The sequence below is a fragment of the Grampus griseus genome (assembly GCF_964374135.1).
Source record: "Grampus griseus genome assembly, chromosome: 1".
In the NCBI taxonomy this organism is placed as follows: domain Eukaryota; kingdom Metazoa; phylum Chordata; class Mammalia; order Artiodactyla; family Delphinidae; genus Grampus; species Grampus griseus.
The window spans coordinates 3629582-3654088 of NC_139017.1; the positions used below are offsets into that span (position 1 = coordinate 3629582).

A 24507-nucleotide genomic window follows, 5' to 3' on the forward strand; every position below is an offset into this window, starting at 1 on the left:
ATTAATATCTATTAGATTGAAAACCTATGCAAATGGTCAAAACAATAAGTAAAAGGACCTGCTATCAGCTATAATGCTGCATGATTTTGCTACACTCAATTTTAAAGAAAACATTAAGACGTAGAACTGAATTTGAGAGTGTCTCTAATTTAGCTGATAAAATGAGGCCTTAGTTCATTGTTCTCTGTTCAGAAATTGAGATTGCACTTGACATAGCCTTTACCTCAAAGATATCTTGTTTAATCATCAGTCTGTCATATGTTTGTCCTTGCTTTCCTCACCCTGCTCGTGTCCGAGCTGAGCACCTTCCCCGTAACATGATGATTATAAGCAGTATCATACTCCATCCTTCGTGTGAGAGTCTGTGTGTCTTTGTTTGTCTGTCTTGCCAAATATGGCCTAGCAGATAGCTTTATGCCAAGGGGGGAGATTTCATCCCAATAAATGCAAATGAAAATAAATTAAAAGTTATTAAATCATTAAAAAGAAATGCTATCTCAATTATTCCCCCTTCCCTGAACTCAAATTCATATTCCTAGAAGCACTTACTATTCTTTCTCTACTTTCATTTTATCTAAGTCTTCTTGTAGTTGTTTATAAATGTTGTTGATGGAGGGCTGACAAAGAAAACTCTTGGAATCACGTGAAATTATGGTTGTTTTCCCTTTCATTCTAAGAGTATGTGTACCATAATTTTTCATAACTCTCTTCTCTGATAATATTTTCAACAATACCTCGTGTATAGCAGTTGCCACGAAAATTCTTATGAATTAACTGATATTGCTATTTCAAACATTATTTTTCAGGTGGAGTGTTTGTCTATTTTGTGAATTTGAGTTGTATAGAGAATACAATGATTTGATTCCAAACATATCATGGACTATGCGTGTGTGTGTGAGAGAGAGAGAGTGAAAAAGAGAGAATGGAAGAAGGAAGGAAGGAAGAAGAAAGGAAGGAAGGATTAGAGAATATCTAGAAAAACATTCCACTATAGGAAAAAAACTCCTCTGATCAATGTTAAATTCTTACCACATTTAAATTTATATGTTATATTCTTTTTATCACAAGTAAAATTTTTACTGATTTCCCAACGTAAACAAAGAGAAGTATTTGCCTTTTCAGGTTCTACACACTCATTCAGCTGAAAATGTTTACGATCTGTTAAGAAAAAGATACAAAAATAGATGATTAATATTTCATAATGTGTGCCTTATGCTCAATTACAGTCATTGAAATTATATTCATGATACAGAATCTGGCAAGAATTTAGATTACTTTTGAAAAAAGTCTAATAACTCTCAGGGTGTTGAATTTCTTGATTCTTTAGCTTATTCTTTTTTTAACATCACACATATTGGTAGCATTTCACTTAGAATTTATGCTACTTTAAAAAAATGGAACCCAAGGAAACATCTAGATAAAATTGCATTTTTTGCACATTTTAAAATATACTCCATTTTGTTTTCTTATTTGTATCTTCAATTTTTCATTTACTCTTTGATTTTTTTCTTTGCATGATCATTACACAGAGCATGGGGGCTTCACTCTGGGCAATGTATTGTTTTAAATTGTCATTTTCTGTTTTTAATTGATCATTTATTCCAGTAACATTTAGAGAAAAATGAATAAGTTAAATGGCATTTTTCAAAAACATCAGATATTTAACCTATTTAAATGTTAATAAGTCAATCAATGATCTTGAATTATTAAAAGATGTGAGAGATTCAACAAACTTACATAGTCCCTGAATCCCTTTTAGAAAATGCATTTTGTGAAGGTAGCTTCTCTGAAGTCAGCTTGGTACCTTAGTCTCCTCTTTCCCAGCAGTAGCTTAGGTACTAAAACCATCTTGATCATCTTAACATGACTATAACGCTCCCCCTTTTTTTTTTGTTTTGGTGAAAGTACTTTTGTTCTTTCCACAAACATCAAACCTTTGACTTTGTGTTATTCCCCCAAGATATTCTAGACACACTTGTATTTAAAAGGATTTATATATACACACACACACACACACACACACACACACACACACACACACACATATAATGACTTGAATTCAGTAGCGGAGAAAAAAGAAGGCTTGTGAATAACCACTCAGTGGGATAAATTAGATCCAATCGACATGAAGCACTCTGTAAAAGAGGTGTAAGGAGGCAGGTAAGGCTTCTCTGAGGTTACCATTTTCACTGGGTCTGGAGAGCAGAAGTCCACACACTGGCCTCCTGCCGCCATCTATCCCTCAGCCCTGTTCCCCTGCCTACTAACTCCTGTGACCAGTAGGACACATCACACACAAAACTGCAGTGTTGCTGTAAATGCACGAACAGAAATCAACGGATATTTACCTGGTGGTACCGCTAATAAATATTTAAATGGAGGGTAACATGAAGGATGTGTTATATTGATATTCTTCTTTTCACATTCCTTTAGGCCATGGAGAGGCTCTTCAGACTTAAGAGGGTTACCGTTCTCGTCACTAAGTGTTGCATTATATGTTTCACTCTCATTGTTATAAACGTAGTGCACAGAGATAACTGCTGCATATTTGTCTTCTGAAAGAAAATAAAATAGTGAAGCTTATCTTTTATTTTTCAGAATGAATAAACCTCTATTAAATACAAACTCCTTAATGTATATTTTTAAAAATATCCAATCTCCAACAAAATAACCCCAGGAACATAAAAAAGAGAAGGGACAGATCAGTGTCTCCATGTTATTCTTTCGTGATTCCCTTTTCATCACTGTCGCATCAAAGACCTCAGCTTGTGAGTTTGTATTTGGATGATAATTGGATTAATGTCTGTCTTCCTAACTGGACTGTAAATTCCATGAGAGAAAAATCCCATCAATTTTGACCATCGCCATAAATCCAGATCCTTGTGTAAAACCTGTCATCAGAAAGGGCTCAAAAATGGTTGAATTACACAGAAATGAACAACGCATCTGACAAATTTCTTCTTCTTGCTCTATCATTTCCCTTGCTTTCTAAAGTGTAGTATTTGATTATCTCTTTCTCTGGATACGGGGAACATTAATTACTTAGGGAGCAGAGGCCTCGTTATTCCTCTACTTGTGTAAAATTATTGATAACAACTCCTCCTAAGCACTTTCTCTGAGTGTCATCTCACACTCTTCCCTTTATTTAAACAGACTCCATTGACTTGTAAAAATATCTTTTCAACACACATTCACTTATTCACTCATTTTTAGTACCAAAAAATTATGAAGGCTTTATTTTGCTTAAGACACTGTCCCAAGCACTAGGAATACAAATGATCCGCTTTTGGAACTATAGAATCTAACGTGCAGACAGGCACAGGCATGAACTACAGAAAACACCAAAATAAGATGATGCACAAAATAATACAGGGGTAAAGAGGCAGAGAAGTCTGTTCAGATTGCAGGACCAGGAGGGGTCCTCCAGAGAGGTGAGTCAGTTTGCATTTAAAATATGAGCAGGACATAGAAAAATTGATGGGGGAGGGAGGTGGCGGATGAGGATGCATTCCAAGTGTAGAGGAAGAAGAACAGGGGTGAACACAGGGGCAGGAAGAAACATGTTTTAAGAAACTGAGCACTTGCACGTTACTTAAGTGAAAAGTGTAAGGAGGCAACAGTGCAAGAAGAACCTGGTCATCCAGATCATATTCATTAATCAAACATACAAAGGCTGATGTCTGCACTAAATATACGGAGAGCCACTGAAGGTCGGGATTCCAGTGGTGAGATTTAGAAACACGTGGAGGGATGAGCCCTCGCCACGAAGAAGGACTCTGCTTCCACTGAGAACAGAGGAAGAAAATGGGAAAAGGATGGATACAAACTGTTCTCAAGCATCTGCTTTGAGCCTAACCCTGGCGAGACAGAGAGACTTTTTCTTCTTGGTGAGCCCTGAAGGTATTATTCACATTTCATATTTATCATTACACAGAATCCTCTCCCAACTGCTAAACAACCTTGCTATCATCCCACTTTACAAATACGCAAACTGAAGTTAAGTGGCACCACCAAGGTTGTTTTGCTAGTAATTATCAATCGTAATCCTCAAAACTAGGTCTGACTGTGACATCAAAGCTTCTTGCCCTGAAGGACCCTGGCTCTTAATAGTTGGCGCTAATCGTTGGTGAGAAATTAGAGCCAGTGAGTTTAGCCTGCTGGGGGGTCTTGAAAGCTTGTAATAAAGAAGGAAATCATTAAAGTGATATATGTTGCTTCTAGGTAGACAAACTTACCACATGATGGCTTATGTGTAGTATTAGGATCTGTAATAGAAAAAAAAGAAAATGCAAATTATTAAAATTGCATTTTAGAATATCTCTGCTCTAGTCATTCTGAGGAAGGGTGGTTTACAATGTTTCATCTTCATAAATTATAGAATCTACCGAGTTAGGTTTAACAGATAATGCAGAGTTTGCAGTGCCTGTTCCCATGTTTGGATCTCAAAACTTCAAAGGTTGTAAACCAACAAGCTAGTTCTATAAAACGTTTTCATAAATTCACCCAATAAACACAACTGTGATAGTACAATATTAAGACTTTGGGGCACACATCTGATTATGTAATGGTGATGTGGTTGACTATTTACGCAGCCAGAAATATTTTAAAAGTCTTCCTCCCCTTGATTAATCTCAAAATAGGTTTATATAATTATAATCCCTAGAAAGTTCAGTTTACTCCTTTGTTTATTAAAAAAAAATCAGAAAATAGGCAAGGGCTGCTTCATTGTCTGGTTTAACTTTTGTAAGCTCTTTGCCCATATACTAAATCCAGGGTAACACATCGTTCCGTCCACCAACTGAGAACTATCTTGTGTGAGCATATGTATTTAACTGAAGAATTGGATGGAAATGGGGTTTGTGGAAGCTAATAGATCTCTGCTAATCTGGTCTTTGAGATGGAGAACTTGCATGGAGAATAGTGTCCTGGCGGGCTCTGAATGGCTGACCCATTGCAGACTCTACCACTTCCTGGACGTTCGTTCCCTGCATGGAGCCCCCCACCTCCATCTCCACATCCCACGTGTGTGTCTGGGGCTCTGCGATCACTCCTCTGCCACTGACCTCTTGGAACAGAGAGCTCCACTGAGAGAATTGTTCTTTTTCATACCAACACCGAAACCCACTCTTAGAAGTCCTAGTATAGCTGGTCATTTCTACGAGTTTTCATAGAGTACACAACTCTTGGGGGATGCTACGACAATGATGTAAGAGGTTATCACAGTAACACCGGCCCTGATCTCATCGGCTGTTGCACTGCAGAAACTGATCTGTGTTTTGGACCAACTGCCCTTCCACAGCCCTCAGGATTAGAACACTCAATTGAACTTCTCGAAGAAAGAGCCCAGGGTGGAGTCAACGGAAGACCCTTCAATGAGCATGTCCAAAGCACATGGTGGTGGTGTGACTGCATGACTGGGGGTCAGGTTGTCACCTGTTGTTGTGAGATCAGTTGTAGAGATAATACCTTTTGCAGAGGTCGGAGAGGATGGTGTAGTGGACGCATTGAACTTATCTGCAAGGAAATGAACAGAGGGTCACGGTTAATGAGTTTGTCATATCGAGGGTCGAGGGGAAAACTCTTTAGCAAAGATGATTTCTTAACTGAATCTTTGCTAGAGGCTTCCTCCTCGTTTGAATTGACACTTGCTTGTTTTTAAAATAAGAAAGTGAGTCAAAGATTTGTCTACACGTGGCCTTTTAAGATGACTAAGAGTGCAAACAATTGGAACTAGACATTGTATACGTTGAGAAGAAACTATTCATTCCTTAGTATAATTCTGACGTGTGCAGTCTCCCTCAAACTACCTCTCATCCTGTTACAGCTATCCTTATTTTAATTACTAACAAGGATACCCGTTACCCTTTTGTACTATTCAGTTCATACCAGACTTTGTACATATTCCGTCTTCCTATCAATCCTATGAAATGAGTATTATTATACCCATTTTTACAGAAAGAAAAATTGACACACAGAAACTCTAAGTAACTTGTCCTAAAGTCAACTAGAAAGTTGAAGAGGCTGTATTTGATCTCAGGGCTATAGGACATTAAAGTTTGTTATCTTTCTTCTTCACCATGAACTTTTATAATATAAATAATAAAATTAAATATGCCCATAGAAAGCTTACTGGTAAGGTTTTTTTTTTTTCTCCTAATTTAGTATCACTGTGTGAAAATTTGTAAAACAGCAAACCCACAGTCATATCTGGTGTGAAATAAAAGAGCCGCATGACAGTTTTCAAGTTTCCATTTCATCATCCAGAACCTAAAACACCTAGAGCATCACGGTCAAACCTGAGGCATTGTCTTGGGTGGTCGAGTTGGAGATGTGTGCAGGTGAGGCAGCGGGACTGCTGTGTGCAGGGCTGAGAGTGGTTACTGGTGGGAAAGTTGTGTCTGCAGGCAAGCTGCTCGGTGCAGTCCTCTCTCCTGGAGCCCCTGTAATCACAAAGGCCATCAGCCTTCCTGCCCTGCAAGGGCAGAGGCCACACAGCCCACAGAGGCATGTTTATTAATAGAGGCTAAGGCCAGGGCTTCCCTAGTGGTGCAGGGGTTAAGAACCTGCCTGCCAAGGCAGGGGGCACGGGTTTGAACCCTGGTCCAGGAAGATCCCACATGCCACGGAGCAACGAAGCCCATGCACCACAACTACTGAGCCTGCACTCTAGAGCCCATGAGCTACAACTACTGAGCCCACATGCCACAACTACTGAAGCCCATGCACCACAACTACTGAGCCTGTGCTCTAGAGCCCGTGAGCCACAACTACTGAGGCCACATGCCACAACAACTGAGCCCACGTGCCACAACTACTGAGCCCACGTGCCACAACTACTGAAGCCCACGCACCTAGAGCCTGAGCTCCGCAACAGGAGAAGCCACTGCAATGAGAAGCCCACGCACCGCAATGAAGTGTAGCCCCCCGTTCGCTAGCAACTAGAGAAAGCCCGCGCTCAGCAACGAAGACCCAAGGTAGCCAAAAATAAATTTAAAAACAAATCACTTTAGAAGCTAAGGCCGGGCAGTAAACACTCAAGCACTCCTGCTACCTCATAACCTACGCGTCTACAAAATGGGATGAAAAATAACACGGCTTATGGGAGAGATGAGTTTAAAGGCAGACACCTCAGAACCTATGCAGCTTTGGCATCACAGCACACATTTTAAAAGTATCTGGGACCTCGGGAGAAAGCCTGGACTGCCCAGGGAGGCCAAGCCTCCTGGCGGGGGGCTGCCTTAAGCAATACTGAAAATGCACAGAGTGGGTGCCGCTGGCTGGCGCAGGGACCACAGAGATGGACGTGAGCTCTGAGGGCAAAAGGCTGCTGCGGTGAGGTTACCACAAGAGGAACTGCCGCCCGCCCCTGCCAAGTGCCGTGGGTGAGGTGCACCTCTCTGGGGAGGGATCCCTGGGTGCAGGTGCTTCCTTCCGATTTTCTGAAAATAGAGCTGAAGGGGATCCCGCCTGTGCAGTTGCTGAACTGGGGGATTGTTTTCCTTCCAGCTGAAGGTCACCATACTACCTTCACTATGGAGGCTCCCCTTGCCAGGAAAAAGCAAACTGGTTCAGAGCCCAGGGACTTCCCATTATATTGACAGCATCCCCTTCGTTTCCAATTACAGATGAGCTAGTGGGTATAGAACCAAGGGTTGTCGCCGATAAAAGCCCACACTGTATTCGGTTAGGACTTTTCATGGTCAAGGTTCAAAGCACCCACCGCATGTCACATCTTTCCTCCCACGCACAGACACCACACCCAGAATCACAGCACAAGGGAGCAACGTGTATTCACTGGGTGCCAACTAGACGCCTAGCACTATGCTAGTGGTCCTGGCAGAAGCAAAAGAAATAGGGCTAGCTCCTAGTTGAGCTTTGTGTGGTTATTTCACTGTCACGATCCCTGGGGTCACCGGTTCAAGGGTATGAGGTGGGTCCTGCATCTGCAGTCAGATGCTCAGTGTTTCAGCCGAGTGACACACGCATACGCATCCCCCAGATGGCTCTGACGTGAGCCCTCAGGCACCCTCCAGTCACACACATCCATGCCACTAGGACCGAACATGCATCTGCTAAATTTTCAGTTTGGGTTCTCAGCTCAGTCTTCAAATACCACTGAACCCCAAATTTAGCTAAACTGCGGAACAGGACGAATAGCTTAAACATCAGTTCTTCAGGTCGGGCTCCTCAGTGGAAGCCTCCCACAGAACCAGGAGAAGAGGAGAAGATGCATTTTTTTAATCCTTTGAAAAAAAATGGTAGGCACACAACTGGCCCTCTGCAAATTTTGAAATCAGCTAGGCTTGGCTTTAGCCTTCCTCCACACTTTTTTCTACTCCTCGCTTCACTAGCTCATTCTCTCTGCCCCTCCCCAAGGTCCCTGGTCCTCATGCCATTCTGAGGTCTCCCACCCTCACCCTCTGCACATCCCTGACCTTCCCTCTTCATAGGAAAACTACGTTCCCTGGTTTAGTAATCTCAGCGATGGCTTAGGAATGGCAATTACAATTTGAATGAGGTTAATTAATCCTAATAGATGTTTAATTAGTGGAATTAACCCCTGGGAGAGGAAGAAGTCCTTGATGGGGCAAAGCAGACTAAATTGTGTGACGACCAGCCTCCCAGGTCAACCCTCCTTAGCTTTTTCCCACATCCTCCCCATCCACAACTTCTGTGGATTTGCTAAAAGCTCCAGATCTTTTTATTGCTGTTCCCATGGCAGCCAGAGTGAGTGAAATGGGGCAGGGAGACAAGGGCAGCTCTTTCCCCAGCTGTTTACGCTTCCTGGATTGCCTGTCATGATTTTGATGCCGAAGGAGCAGTTTTAATACTTCAAAATAATAATTATTCTATCCGATACACTTGGTTTCCTCGTTGGAGCCATACTTAAAGCAAGGCCACTTCCCTGCCAGGCTCCCCATTCATATCTTTAATTTTCAGGCACTCAGGTCACTAAGTGTATACATGTGGCTGTGTACATTTGCAACCTGAGAAACATGCTTGTTTTTTAGGATAAAAAGGGGCACCGTGAACTGATTAGCCACGAGTTTTGGAAAGATCAGGGAGAGGATATTTTGCAGTTTTTATAAATAGAGATGCTGAACTGAAAGAATCTTGATGTTTGAATGGAAAATATGAGCATCCTTTTTTTTTTCATTCTTTTAAAACCGATGTATTTGTGGTTATAACTTCTCAGTGCCCTTTATTGATAATGTACACCATCTACTCTTCCCTGTTTTGTTTAGGTAGGAGGTCTTTAAGGAAAGAATCTGTGCATATATTCTTTATTACTAGCAAGAAGTTTTCACTGCAGAATTATACTTGCCTAAACTATAAACAAACATATAAAGCCCTGACTAACCCCCTGAACAGGTCTTTCCTGTATTCTCATAATTCTCATTCTTTATCAATTCATCACTATTACAAGGACTTTTGTTAGGTGCCCTCTTGGAATAGGGGTGACTCTGAAAGTTTGAAATTCCAAATCCATCCACCAGCAAATGCTACACGTGGAACAGTGGTTGGAGTCCCTCACTCCGTACTTAGACGGTGTTCATGTGCTCTTTGTATTGGCACAAGTCTGAAGGAGCCACAAACTGGACTTGACATTCCTGCCCAGAGCTGGGGTGAGTGCAGAGAGGCACCCGCGGGTCTGCGGGAGACAGCAGGTGAGGTGTCTGGGCTGGTTAAACTCTAAGATAGGAAAGCGAGATCATTGTATCAATATCTCCCCATGGCAGGGGAAAATTTTAAATACCAGGAAGTTATAAGGAGCACACTGTTATTATAGTTTACCAAACTGTGAAATGGCCCAGTCTGTTCAAGTGCAAGTCTGCTCGTCTTTAAGTTCACCTGCCAGAAGCACCCGCGTGCTCGTTTACACATCTCGGAGCCTGTCTGGGTTGATGCAGCCATAGGTGGCTCATGTTTCCAGGTGGCTTTTGTGACTTTCGGGTCACTATGAGCTTTTGGAATTCTCCATCAACTCCACAACTGAAAGTGAGGACATTTCTTTGTAGGCAGAATAAGCAAAGAATCCCCCAATATACAAGAATCTCTTACACGAGGAAAAGACCAGAAAAATGTGTGAGAGATGTGAGAGACAATGGCCAAATAGTATATGCAAGGATGCTCATTATTATGAAAAAAAGCTTAATGTAAATCAAAGCATAAATCAAAATGAAAAATGTTTATCATACTGACAGAGTTTTAAAAGATTGATAATAGCTAGTATCAGAAGTGATATGAGGAAACACACTCACAGAATTATATGCTGAGAGTCTGGAAGATAGACAACTTTTTAAGGAACAGTGTTTGGGGAGAGTGTATTTTCATTGTATGTGTGTGTGTGTGTGTGTGTGTGTGTGTGTAATGCTTCTATAATGCTGTTTTGCAACATGCATACATTAATTTTACAGAGATAATATTACAAAATTAAATTTAGTGTTATGCATGTGAATGCTTATTGTAATAATTTTTTAATTTTTGAAATGGTGTATATTATACTGTTACAAAAATAGATTGAGGCATAGTTTTCCCCTTCATATATTAGTAAGCAAGAAAAATTTGATTACATTCCATTCCACAGTACAAATCAATCATAAACATAAAATAAATAACACCTATAGGTTTTAGCCCAGTAGAGAATTGAAATATCACCAAGATTATTTTCCAGAAAAGAAAACGTGTTGTATTGTTTGAAAGCATAAGAAATTTTCCAAGCTAATTTTATCACTAGTATTACTGAGCCAGAGCAAGTTAGTATTTTTAAATAATTCATCCATATGTCCAATCTATTTCATTTTAAACCTTTTTTTCTCGCACTTTGCTTCATATGTAAATCTCTGGCTTTAATGTTTTCAGGGGAAAAAATTGGGGAAATAAAAAGGTAGGAACGTTGTATGTGTGTATTTGTGCATGTGAGGTGAAATGTGGAAGCTTTGAAATAGAAAACTCTGTGTGATGTTATTCAGTCAATAAAAAAGTTTAGCATGAAAGGTTCTACGTAGCCATCAGTTCCCTCATCCTCACATTCCTTTTGTTAAAAGGAATTCCAACACTTGCAATGTTTAGATAGGTCCCAGCCACCTCCGCTGCCCTATGGTAGGAGGGAAAATGGGATAAAGATTAAATATAAATTACTGTAATTGATATAAAAGGCACTGAACATTTATTCAACCACTTACCACAGCCAATAAACTTCATCCGGATGGTACTCAAAACACTGCGTGTACCCATCACCCAGGAATGTGATGGTGTTACCAGTGCTTGTGTTTCAAGCTAAGATTGATGACCTTATTGAACAAATATCTTAGTCTTTTTAAACAGAACATGTCTATTAACCAGTTTGCCTCAGAAAGTGGCACACAGCACATTATTTAGGAAAAGGCAGGAACCAATCTCAGGATGGTCAGTTTATGTACCAGATACACTTGTGGACCTAACATTAAACAGAGAACGAGTGGATCAATGGTGTCCCTGGATTCTAGGAGCATCAGAGGTTTTCCCCAGCAGAAATACCTCCCATGTCACTCTGATATTTTGCTACGAACAGGACCACGTCATCTTAAATTCTACCATTGGGACTCACAACCCTAATTAAATACTTTTTTAAAAAAAAAAAATAGTGCAAATATCCCTGGAAGAAATCCAAATAGCAAAGCTGAATTATTAATCCTCAGTGTGTTTTTTTTAAAACAATAATAAATTGTCTGTCTCCAATCATTTTCTGCTATTGAGGATCTGGGATTGAACCAAGAAAATTTCTACTTTGGGGTAAGAGCTGGGGAGTGTGAGACAAACAAAGACCTGAAAGAGGACATTCTGACCTCCCCGGGGCTACAGAAAACTTAGGTGAGCAGGAACCAGGAAAAGGATGCAGCACGTGGGGATCAGAGGACACCGAGAACCGCCTCTGTCCCCCGTCAACACACCCTGATTTTACTTAGGGGGACTTCCCTCCCTCCCCGTCTCCCTAACAACAGGCTTCATTACGTATGCCGGCCAATATTTCATGAACACCTAGATGTTCTACGTTTTACACACTTTAGTAAAATCTCACACGTAGAAACTGAACATAATTTAAACTGTTCTGATAACTTTAAAATTTAAAAAGTAAAAACAAAGAGAGACAAGTTTTTCCCTAATCCCGTCTCAGTTAAGATCGCTGCCAACCTGTCACAGCAAGAGAACTATCATTATCCCAAGAGTTCAGGGATGCTTCCGTGGTGGTACTTTCTGGGCTAGGAGGAGACGTGGTCTCTGAGGAGTCATTTCCTCGTTCAGAGATGCTTGCGAGTGAGAATGCAGTGGTGTGAGCAGGTAAGGGATCATCTGCAGGCAGAGTAGAGGGCTCTTCTGTTGTGTTCATTCCTGTCACATTCATGGGAGATGGAGGGGGGAGAAAATAAACATGTGAGTCACACCCTGAATCATATCATCTGAGCCGGCTAACTCCCCAGCCCATTATCGCATGTACATAAATATACTTACCTATACGTGTGTATATACACACACACACACCATACAGATATGAGTTATGGTGTGTGTGTGTATATGGGGTGTGTGTATATTTGACAATGCGTACACATGTATGCACATGCATATGTACAAATATAGATGCATCCAGAGGGACAGATGGAATATATAGACTTAGACAGAAAGCAAGCTGCAGAACAGGGGCTAAAGGTGAAAATGGGGAAATGAGGTGAAAGCAGCTATTCCCTGCACTATTCTCACTTCACTGGTGGATTCTCAACTGTCCAAAGCAATTGGGTTCAGAAGGATGAAACACCAGGCGTAAAGAGGATTAAAAGAAATTGTGGAAACCTGATCAACGAAGAAAAGAATAAAGAAAGATAAATTTGGAAGGGGATTATTAGGAGGGCTAGGCATTCCAGGAGAAGAAAATGAAAGACAAGAGTTCTAGACACACACACTGTTTTTTTTTTCCTTAATCAATCAAATTCAAACAAAGCAAAGACCAAGCAAAAGACTGGAAAACAAAATTCACAAACAAGTATACAAATGACCCAAGTCTACAAAAATGTTTTTTTCATGATAACCAAAGAAACACAATTTGAGATACTGATATAACTTTTCCCCCAGTTTCAGTTCACTTCAGGAAAAAGAAAACTGTGGCAAGAGAAAAGAAAACTGTAGCGAGGGCGTGGTGAAGTAGGTCTGTGCACAGCTGAGATGAGCACACAAATGGAAAAACGTGCCTGCAGAGCAAATGAGCACCGTGTACTAAAGGCCTTTACATTTGTGTGCTCTCTTATTCAGAAAGTGGATTTCTTTATCTCGAAGAATGCTGAAGTACACCAGTTTAAAAAAAGAAACATGTTGTGCTCTCTGAATATTAGGATTATAGAGGTGCATTTTTTTCTGAATTTTCTGTTTAACATGTGTTTACTTCTATGAATAGCAAATTTTGTTTTGCAATATCTAATTAATAAAAAATTGAGTTATATCACACAAGCATTTTAATTAACTCAGTTCAATAAGATTGGACAAGCGAGAATAGCACAAATATGGGAAAAGGGAGAGAATGGGCGGCGAATCAGAAAAGGAGCAGAAGTGCTAAGAAGGGCAGAACTAAGAACGGAAATGGAAGATCACTGAGTAGAGAATTAAGAAATGGAAACAGAAACGACACAAGGAAGTCCCAGCTTTATTCATTAATGTTGAAGGTGATGTGAAATCCATTTTTACTAAGTACCCGTAAAACCCATCTGAGCTGCATGGAATTGCCTCGACGTCAGTGTACACGAAAGATCACAGAACTATTCTATGATTACAGAAATCCAAAGAGATAGGACAGCTGTTATATGTGTTCTTTTCCAAAGAAAAATTCCAATCCCTAAAATTTCATAGCCTAATAACTCACAAATAAATGTTTTTATTAACAAACTTTTACCCATAATTACATGTCAACATGTTCAACTAAGTAACAAGCAAATGGTGCCTTCCTGTCTTCAGTGTCAAATCCTAAATCTAACTTTAGTGTTTTCTCTCATCGTTACAGTATATACTGAATAAAAGGAGGGGAGGTGGGTTGGTGGGGGAGAGACTGGAGGGAGACAGGGATGGGGAGAGAGACAAGATGGAAGGGTGGGAGGAGCTTAAAATTCTGTCCAATAACATTCATTCACATTCAACATTATAGACGACCAATTATTCGTTTGTTGTTTTCAAGTTAAACTAATTTTAGTGTCAGCGAAGTTCCAATGATCTCATTTGCTTTGAGGAAACTGTTGCAACTTTTTCCCTTTATCACCCCCTCCATGCCTTTGCTAGATTTGAATACCAAAGAGGGAAAAATCACTGCAAATATCTCATATAACAGTGCTTTACTGTTCTGAAGAGTAGCATTCCTAAGGATTACTTCTAGTCAAGAGCAAATTCAATTCATGGTGTATGAAGAAAGGGTGTTTGGAGAACCACCCTCCACCTAGAAGCCTTAACATCCTTGCAGACATTCTAAAGCTCCATGCACATTCCCTCACTTCATAAATAAGAACTGAATTTAGGATGAGAAAGCATGCTTCAGTTGCCAATTCCACATTGCCCCTGTGCTCCCGCTTTGGAGAGATACTGGTTTCCACTGACCACATTCTCCTAGGTAGTATTTGGGAGAGAACGTTCTGATTTGCATTGGGGGCCACTATTTTAACTTACCTGGTTTCACCATTTAGGGGCTTGTTGTGATCGAGTCTGGGCAGAGATCAGGACACTCTCAGTAAGGTGAGGGTCACCTACTGTTTTAAACCTTCAGTCCCCTTTCTACTCCCTCCCATTCCCCTTCTGCAAAAGTAACCTGTTTCTATGGTGGAGATGAATTTACTCTTCTGTAAAAGGTGGAGATGCTGAGTTGCATGTCTTTAGGTGGCATAAACCAATCACAATCTGCTATGCACCAATGACTTTAACATATTTATAAAACCTCTCTGCCATGGTAGAGTTTCTTTAATAATCCACTTCTCAGAATATTTTGAATGTGCCTCATTAGAACTGTGCATTATAATTGTTAAATCAGGGTTATCTTAAGGGCTTTACTTATCTTCTTAATGCATAATGTCAACCATATGATTAATCAGGACATCAATAATATAATTTCAATAACAATATCATTTAAGTGGTGTAATTTATTTTTAACCAGATCTAATTTTTCTTTCTTCTTTGACACTTCATATATATGAAGTTATTGTCAGCATCTTCATTGCTTAAATTTATCTCAGGATTAGGACACTTGTTAAGACAATTCAGTTGTACAATCGAATTTAGAAATGATTATTACAAAATATCTCAATATTGTCAAAACTTTTCTCTTGCAGGAATTTATATAGATATATAAAGTTACGCTTAGAATTCTAATTTCTCATATAGTTCCTTAACTATGAAGTTTTGCAATCTAACTAAAATAAATTGATTTATTTATAGTGGCAAAGTTTAAAAAGAGATTGGAAACCTGCTATGTGATTTACTGTCAGGTGTAAGAAAAGCTATAATTTATACACAATAATATGTCTACAAATAAAAATATGTTCAGGTAGTTATCAAACTTTATATCTTACAAGCAGGAATGTTAAGAACAAGAGAATGTCAAGGACTATTCACGATTATAAAGTTGTCCTTACAAAACGATTTCCCAAGAAAATAATAGAAAATTCTATCAATGTTAAATATATAAACTTGGCAAGAATAAGTAAAATGTAAATACCTTGAGTGGAAGAAAAGACTTGTTCTTCTGCAAAAAGGAAAACAAACATCTCTTAGAAAGTTTCAAACTTCATACATACATATGTAAATATAACTTAGATTTATGTGTATATATATATATATATATATATGTATATACAAACAGCATCCCTATGTTAATTCACATTCACAAAGTGACAATTTTCAGTACATTTTACCCCGGTGAAACCATAGTCCTTCTCTTAATATCATGCTTACAAAGCCCAAGTATGTCAAAACTATGCTATTAGTTTTTGAATTCTCAGGTAAAATAAAAATAATAGAAAAAAAAGAGAGCTTTGGAATTAATTTCAAGTCTGCAAAAGACTTTGAAAAGACTTCTGGAAAAATTTTCCCAAATGCATTCCTTTACTGAGATGGTGATTATTGATTGAGTACTTACTATATTCTAGACATTATACCACATTCTAGGATAAAATACGATCGAGTTATAGAAATTCTCTGCCCCCAGTGAGCTTAGTTCAATGTGAGATATAGAACAAAAAAAAGAAAAGAGAGAAAGAAGGAAGGAAGGAGGAAGGAAGGAAGGAAGAGAAAGAAGAAAGAAAGAAAGAAAGAAAGAAAGAAAGAAAGAAAGAAAGAAAGAAAGAAAGAAAGAAAGAAAGAAAGAAAGAAAGAATAAAGAAAGAAAGAAGGAAGGAAGGAAGGAGGAAGGAAGGAAGGAAGAGAGACAAAAAGAGAAAGAAGGAAGGAAAGAAAGAAAGAAAGAAAAGAAAGAAAGCCATACAGTGTGATGACAGATGAGAAGAAATGTGATACAGAAACAACTATGAGGATCACCTAATTCAGACTCCCAGGGTTGGTGGCTGGCTGGTGGAGGAGGTGTTAGAGAGGGTTTCGTGGGTACATTTAGTCTGTGACCTCAAGGATTATGGACAGCTACCTTAGTCCTAGAATAAGAAGAAGTTGGGATTTATCTTGCAGGCTTTAGCCATCGGCAAGAGGTGTTAAGGGGAGGTCTAATGGAGAAGCATTTCAATTTTCGATCAGTCTTGTTATGAAATGGAAGATAGATTATCAGAAGGCAAAGCTGGGAACAGGAAAATGAGGAGACTTAAAGAAAAGCATATGAGAAGGATGATGTCCTACGTGAGGAAAATGGTACCCACAACTCAAAAAAAAAATGGGATTCATGAAACACTTAGGAAGTAGTCATCAAGGTTTTGTAAAGCTTGGAATGCAAGGAGGAGGAGGAATAATTGGAAAGACACTCAAGTTGGTAACTGAACATCTTAGTGAACTGCAGTAGGGAGACTGTGGATGCTTTCACTGAGTGAAAGAACAAAGGAAAACAGGTGGGAGGGGAGCATCTGATACGCCTGAGACTTCTGCGTGAAAACGCTTAGCAGCGCTATCTGTGGAGGTGAGCAGCTCAGGCTATACATCTGGGCTGAGGCTGCAGATCAGCATATGGACAGATATTACAGCTGTGGAGGTGACGATTCCAAGTCATATAAAAGAGGAGCATCCAGGATAGAACCCTAAAGGTTAATGTTGAAGGAGAGCCCAGCAAAGGCGACCTAACATTCCATGCAGTGGAGACACCGAAGTCAACAAGACTTCAGAGTGAGGGTTGTTTCAAGAAGGAAATGATTGAACTAAGACGAGTACTAACATGGGTCACTGGATTGATCACTAGGGTCTGTGGGAATGTTGGGAAAACCGGCTTTATTGGCGTGATGGGAACTGGATTCCATCCACATCGAGTAAGACGTGGATCCATCCGCCATCTTAGTAAGAGACAATTAAATAAAGAGATCATAAAGTTCTCCCCTAAATGACAGTCAACTCACCTTGTGAAAGGGCGGCAAGCAGCAGATGGAAGTATGGGTGCGTGAGTATTTAAGGTACTTCCTGCCTTGAGATTTTATTTTCTGAGAATAAACTGATCTGAAAAAACTCTCTCCCCTCAGAAGCACCATCAGAGGTGTATGACCCAGTATTCGTCAATCACATTTCCTGGCTTATTCCTCAAAATAAAATGTATTTTTGTATTTTATATATGTATATGTAAAATATATATTATATAAATATGTGTAATTAAAATATATTTTTAAAAATATATAAAATACTTTCTTATTATAGTACTCTATGTTTTCTTCCTTTTCTTTAAATTTATTTTATTGAAGTATAGTTGATTCTACTTTTTCTTAAACATTCATACTTAATATTGTTTTAAATTTATATTATTTGCATTTTTGTCCCTCCTCTTTAGTCAGCTTTTATCTTTCTATCCCATAATATAAAATGACTTTTTTAAAGTTTTTTTTAAAGTTTTTATCTTCCTGTTAATAGTCTTCCCTTTCCTCTCGTTTATTCTTATTTCCTTCTAAATAAAGTTCTTAGAATTGTGTTGATTTGTAAAAAAAAAAAAAAAAGTAATAAGAGAAATAAAATATCAGCCTATCAGTAACTAACGTCTTGTGTTTTAAGTGAAGAAAAAATAGCCCTCGTGGTAATTGTTCATAAAGAATTTAGCATATTGCCACATTCAAAATATTCAAGTTAGTTTAAGTGTATGAACACATGTCATAGAAGACACCCCTCTTCTTCATCTGAGAAATCTATAAGGTTTTAAGTATCTAAAGCTATTCTGATGTGCCGCTTCTCGGTATAAACACTTAAATCCTTGGAACTTCAGACAAGTTCACTTGATTCAGTCGGGTCCCAGAAAGATGTATCGTTTTGCTGGCATGCTATTAGTGGCTGCTTTTGAACATGATGAAGGTATGGTCCTTTTCCCTGGAAAAGCTCATAACCCATAAGACATAGAGATAGAGATAGAGATTTAATCTTCAGTGGTCTGCACAGACATTTAAGTCATAGATGTACTTTATTATGACTAATAAATAAAATCCTGTCCACCTGAGGTCAGCAAGAATCCCACAAGATGAGGATGCTGAAGAAGAGAAGAAGCTTTGGCTACATAGCAAAGAGTCTTGCGCATAGTATGTGGTCCACAAGTCATTACTGAATGATTCTGAGCATGAGTAAATGCAAGGGAGAAATCAGACCTGAAAACAGCAGCTTTGGGACAAAAGCCAAGAGCGAGCATTAGAGACTAGGTGAGGAGACTGAATGTTGTCCTGAGTGATGGAATCAATTAATATAGAGGAAAAATCAAATAGTAGATTTGATGACAGAGAAAAGAGAAATCTTAATGGTACCCATACTAGCTCCATCACTAATTCCACAGACCACTCTAATCTATTGTTCTGATCTATTAATTTTTTGCCACTAAAATATGTAACACAAATGACATAGAGCATTTTATAACAAGGAATTATAATTTATCACATATTTATTGTGGACATGAGAAAAGAAATGATGGCACAGCAAGGAAGCTATTTCTTTTTCACCTAAGAACTATGAAGACTAGAATAAATCTGCTAGAAATGTTTCCAACCAGTAGACCACTTATCAGGCCACATTTGTGTCAAATGCCCCAGAGATACTCATTTAATTCCAACTGGTTTGAAAGCAATGCATTTCTTTAAAGGAAATAGATGATGTTCAGTATTTTAGTCTAAGTTTGGAAAATGAGAGCAAGCTAAGTCACCAAAATGAAGAAGACAGTTACTAGAGATTTGTCTTTTTTAAAGAACATTTCAGAAATAATATTTTATTACTAATTACTAATGTGTATTGAGTGTTTACTGGGTACCAGGCAGTACGCTAAGCCTTTTGCTTGTATTTTCTTTCTGAAGCATCAAAGCAACCCTCAGGAGCTCAGAGAAGACGGATGCCTTGACCAAGCTCTCGGGGCTGGTCCAGGCTAGGCAGGGCTTGACCCTGAGCCCGTCTGACTCCGCAGGCCATCTCTCCACCCTCCGGCATCCTGCTTTCCCCATCAACTTGGCCCTCTAGCCTTTCTCTCCATTTGACCTTTCAGCCAGGAAATTCTTTTAGCCAGTGTTTTAGGTTCCATAGAGGTCAGTGTTTATGAAAAGCTCAGAAGCTGAGTAAAAAAGCATCTTAATCAGGATCGGACCTCAGAGTAAATGACTCATAGTGTTACGAAGGCTAAAATAAACTTGACCCTAAATAGAGACGTTCAGACTAAATTATAGTTTGCTAAGTGAATGCTCTCTGTATGGTACAGACCAATACCAGAAAATCCAGTGGTGTGTCAATTTAACTTACTACAGGATATTATTTTGACAGGAAAGGCAACCAAACAACAGTAACATCAAAAGAATTACAACTCACACGTCTCTTGTTTAGCTGTGAAGAGGTTTCTGGAGTTTGGGAATAGAATAATAACATATCTGTATATCTATATATCTATAAGTTATCTATCTGTACCTATATCTACATATTTCTGGTCTAATCATGGTCTCATATCTAACATTTCCCCAAATCCTTTAACCTTCAATGCAACAAAATTCAGCGTCCATGGAACACAACATAATATCTAAACATTGATCACACTTCCTTTCTTCTCTGTCCCTGTTTACTTCCCATAAAAGCTTCTCACATTGAATATGCATTTTCTTTTCTATCCATTTATCTCAGAAGCTGATTCTAAATTTGTCCACTCAGTGATTTTAGTGTATTAAAACACAGATGCTTATGTTTTATTTCATTTTTTTATAGAGTATTACACACACACACACACACACAGAGCCTTCTATCTTTTTGAAAGAAAATTCCAAGCCCTAGGCAACACAGTTTATACTCAGTGTAAGATTAAAACCGCTTGTTCTCATGGTCACAAAATCCCTATAAGCAGATTTGCAGTCCCTGTAACAATTTTAGTCAACATGATAAATCATGTGAAAATTATTTAAGCACTCAAAATATAGGATAGAAGCACTTGAAAATAAAATTTTACAAATGTAAGCCATTCCCAAATTTAAACCAACATTTTTAAGAAAATATTCAGGCACTACAGCAATGTAACTGGAAATGACACTTTCATTTCAATAAGCTATATCCACTAGACTACATACATTTTTAAAAAATATTTCAATTAGTTTTTAAAACATCAAAAAATTAACTACAATTCGGAAAGTAGGAACACATATAAAGACAATCTACATGAAATAGACTAGTTATAAATCTAAGTAATATCTAAAGGACATATCCAGCCCCCAAATAATGTGCTGACTTTTATATTAATGTGCACTGACAAATACTTCTGCAGAGGCTGTCTCGCCACACAAGATAAAGTAGCAGATGGGAATTCCCTGGTGGTCCAATGGTTAGGACTCCCCGCCCTCACTGCCGAGGACCCAGGTTCAATCCCTGATCAGGGAACTAAGATCTCACAAGCCCCGAGGTCTGGCGAAAAATAAACAAAAACAAACAAACAAAAACATGATAAAGTAGAGGATGGGTGAAGTTACTTAAATATTTAGAGGAGACAATATTACCATATGTCTGCATAATTTGTCAATGTCTCATCACGTTTTGTAATTCTTCAAGTGTCCGTTGCATTTCAGACATTATCAGAACGTTAGCAAAATCATAGACAGAGGGGACTGTGCTGAATTCTCATCACCAAACAGGAAGACCTGATGAGACGGGTTGTATGAGGTATTTAACTATGTCGCGATCTACCCACTTAGCTGCTGGGTTTGGTCACAGAGGGATCTGCTCGGCCAGCAGAGTTAATGTGGTTACGTCTGTTGCCTGATGTAGGTGGACAGCCCTGCTGTCTTTATACCCAAGTTTATGTGTGACTAGAAAGCAATCATCTACTGATAGTGGAGTCAAATAGACCTGGAAAAGCAAATAAAACATCTACCTAAAGCACTTAATAACTATGTACAATAAATACCTATTTAAAAATTAGGAGATTGTATTAATATAAATAGCATTACAATATGTGTAGACATTATATGCGAACAATGCTGTGAGGGTGTGGAAAACAGGTAAAGAAAAATATGTGAAATAGCGGCAGGAAATAGGAGGTCACAGGCTTAGGGTGTGACAGTAAAGAGAAGGTGTCAGGATTTCTCAAAGTGTGAACTGCATTGAATGGTCTCTTAGATTCTACACACACATCACATCCAATAAATATAATAAAAGAGAGCACTGTTATATACCTTGTGTTTCTATATATTATCCTTTGACTTTTACTCCTCTGGGGATAATATTTTCTACACCATTTTTTAACATACGTTAAGTGCCCGTTTTCATTATTTAGACAAAGGACTATTTATAAATCTTCCAGTAGGTGGCACCATAGCACCAAAAATCTGCAAACCATTTCCCAGCGTTATAATCCTGCTGTTGTGAATCACCCATGGAATTGACTAGGTACATTAAACAAATGAAAATGTAGTTAACAGACCACTTGATCTTCAGAGCTGTGTTATTCTAACACGTGTCTTGTTATTGAATTTACCTTTCCCAATATGTTTCTTTTACAACTCAAAATGTTCAAGTGATTGCAAATCAAAGCTACCTTGAAGTTGCACCCCTAAGTCCCCCATCAGAGATTTCAGCAAAAACTAGGAATCAATTGAGTGAAAATGACATTTCAAAAGACATGCTTGGGCTTTGAATACCAACTGTTCCCATCACCGCCCACCACCCTGACCCCCCACTTCCTCAGAAGGAATGGAACACCATTTCCAAAGAGAATTAAATCTGTCTAGTTCAGCAAATCTGAGAAAAGTACAAGGACAGAAGGGTGAAACAGAAGAGATGAAATAAATGCTGATTTTCAGCATCCAGCCTAAAATGAATGGTCTCATGTTTTGAAGGTTGAGAATGCACACCTGACCTCCATAAACATAAAGGCAATACAAAAATGGAAAAAACAAATCAAGACAAAAAACACAGGTCAACTAAAACAGATATGTATGGTTTTCCTTGCTTACTAAGGCAGGATAATAATAAAGCAGATAAAGAAAAATAAAAGGATTCTACCTTTACTTATTCTGTAAATGTGATATATGGTCCACAAACAGCAAATCCAATAAATGCGTGAAATTACTAAGTACCTGTGGAGTAAGTCCTTCGTGCAAATGACAAACAAAGCGTTAGCTGGATTTCAGAGAATCATAGGAAGTATAGCCTTTCCTTCCCTCCACCAGTAAATATAATAATTATAGCAAGAGTTTTCTGAAATGTTATGTATCAGACACTATGCAAACCTCTTTACATGTTTTTGCCCTTAATCATCCCAGCAAGTCAATGAGTTAGCAATTATTTTTCCTATTTTATAGGGAACAAAACTGATACTTCAAGGAGCTTCATCAGTCACACACCTAGGAAGTGGTAGGTGTGAAGGAGTCTATCCAATACTAGTTTTCTTATGCTTCATGCAGGATTTGTGTTAAAACATTGCTTGTATTGTTATAAGTGCCTGGAGTCCTGCAGATAAAATAGTTGCTGCTGACCACCAGAAAATAATTTTAGACATTTCAACTGGTATAGAAACATAGGATTTTAATATCTATTGACATGTAGCTCCTTTGATAGATAAGGAAACTAAGTCTCATTGAGTTTAAATGCCTTTCTGATTTCATGCAATTTAGTAAGACCCATGACTTATAAGCTCCATCAATTATGACAGAATTTCAACATACCTATTGGGGAACCTCACTCTGAAATACAATGGACTTCCAAGAAACTTAGACTGAAGCCTCTAAGAAGAAGGACTGAGATCAAGATAAACAGAAGACAGACCTGGGAGGAACAAGACAGTTCAAGGAGAACACAAACCGCTAAAACCAACTATAATTCATCTTCTCAGAAATGAGACAACGTTGCATGCGTGAACAAAACAAGGGGTATTAAAAAGCAACATTCCAAGAAGAAGAAAGGAAGTCAATGGATACTGGCTAAAATCTTTGGAAAAAAGAAAAAGAAACTGCAGAACAACAGACAATACCATTTAGAAATGGTGAAATATCTTTGTGTTTGCTTCTGGAAAGATGGAGGATGAGGGGTGGGATGGGGGCAAAAGATTGTCTTTTACTATAGAACTTACAGTCCTGTGTAAACTCTCCACACACACACACACACACACACACACACACACACACACACTTGAAAAAAACACAAATAAGAAAGAAAGGTATCAATTTGTAAAATTCAGTTAAGGATAAATAAGGCAAATGCACTTGGCCTTTGAGTGGAACAAAATTTTAAAATTCTTAATTTTTTAAATACAGCGATCATATCTAGCTATCTAGAGGTTGTCATACTTAGTGAAGTAAGTCAGATAGAGAAAGACAAATATCATATGATATCGCTTATACGTGGAATCCTAAAAAGTGGTACAAATGAACTTATTTACAAAACAGAAATAGAGTCACAGATGTAGAAAACAAACTTACGGTTACCAAGGGGGAAAGGGGGTGGGGGAGGGATAAATTGGGAGATGGGGATTGACACATACATGCTACTATATATAAAATAGATAACTAATAAGGACCCACTGTATAGCACAGGGAACTTTGCTCAATACTCTGTAATGACCCATATGGGAAAAGAATCTTAAAAAGAGTGGATATATTTGTATGCATAACTGATCCACTTTGCTGTACAGCAGAAACTAACACAACATTGTACATCAACTCTACTCCAATAAAAATTAATTTTAAATAAATAAATAAATAAACCAATCATATCTGGCTGTCTCCCAAACAACTGTCATGTGCCACATCACAAATATTCTTGTTCACACGTGAGCACGTGTGAGTACACACACATCCACCTCTAAAACTAGGCGTGCATTTACATGTCTTTTATATTTGGCTTAAAACATGCTATCAATTTTAGCCATTGTAA

General features: G+C 38.5%; 1 protein-coding gene across 1 annotated transcript in view; it reads right to left on the bottom strand.

The window, feature by feature from the left end:
- The window catches only part of PTPRC (protein tyrosine phosphatase receptor type C), a 122640-nt gene that overhangs the window by 52401 nt on the left and 45732 nt on the right, over nt 1-24507 (bottom strand). Inside the window, exons 2-8 of the mRNA XM_082672782.1 lie at nt 15722-15748; nt 12175-12372; nt 6297-6440; nt 5467-5514; nt 4236-4265; nt 2349-2555; nt 1030-1158 (exon numbers count right to left, since the gene is read on the bottom strand). Of these exons, the coding sequence (XP_082528908.1) occupies nt 1030-1158; nt 2349-2555; nt 4236-4265; nt 5467-5514; nt 6297-6440; nt 12175-12372; nt 15722-15748 (783 nt within the window). The remainder of the gene's footprint in view (nt 1-1029; nt 1159-2348; nt 2556-4235; nt 4266-5466; nt 5515-6296; nt 6441-12174; nt 12373-15721; nt 15749-24507) is intronic.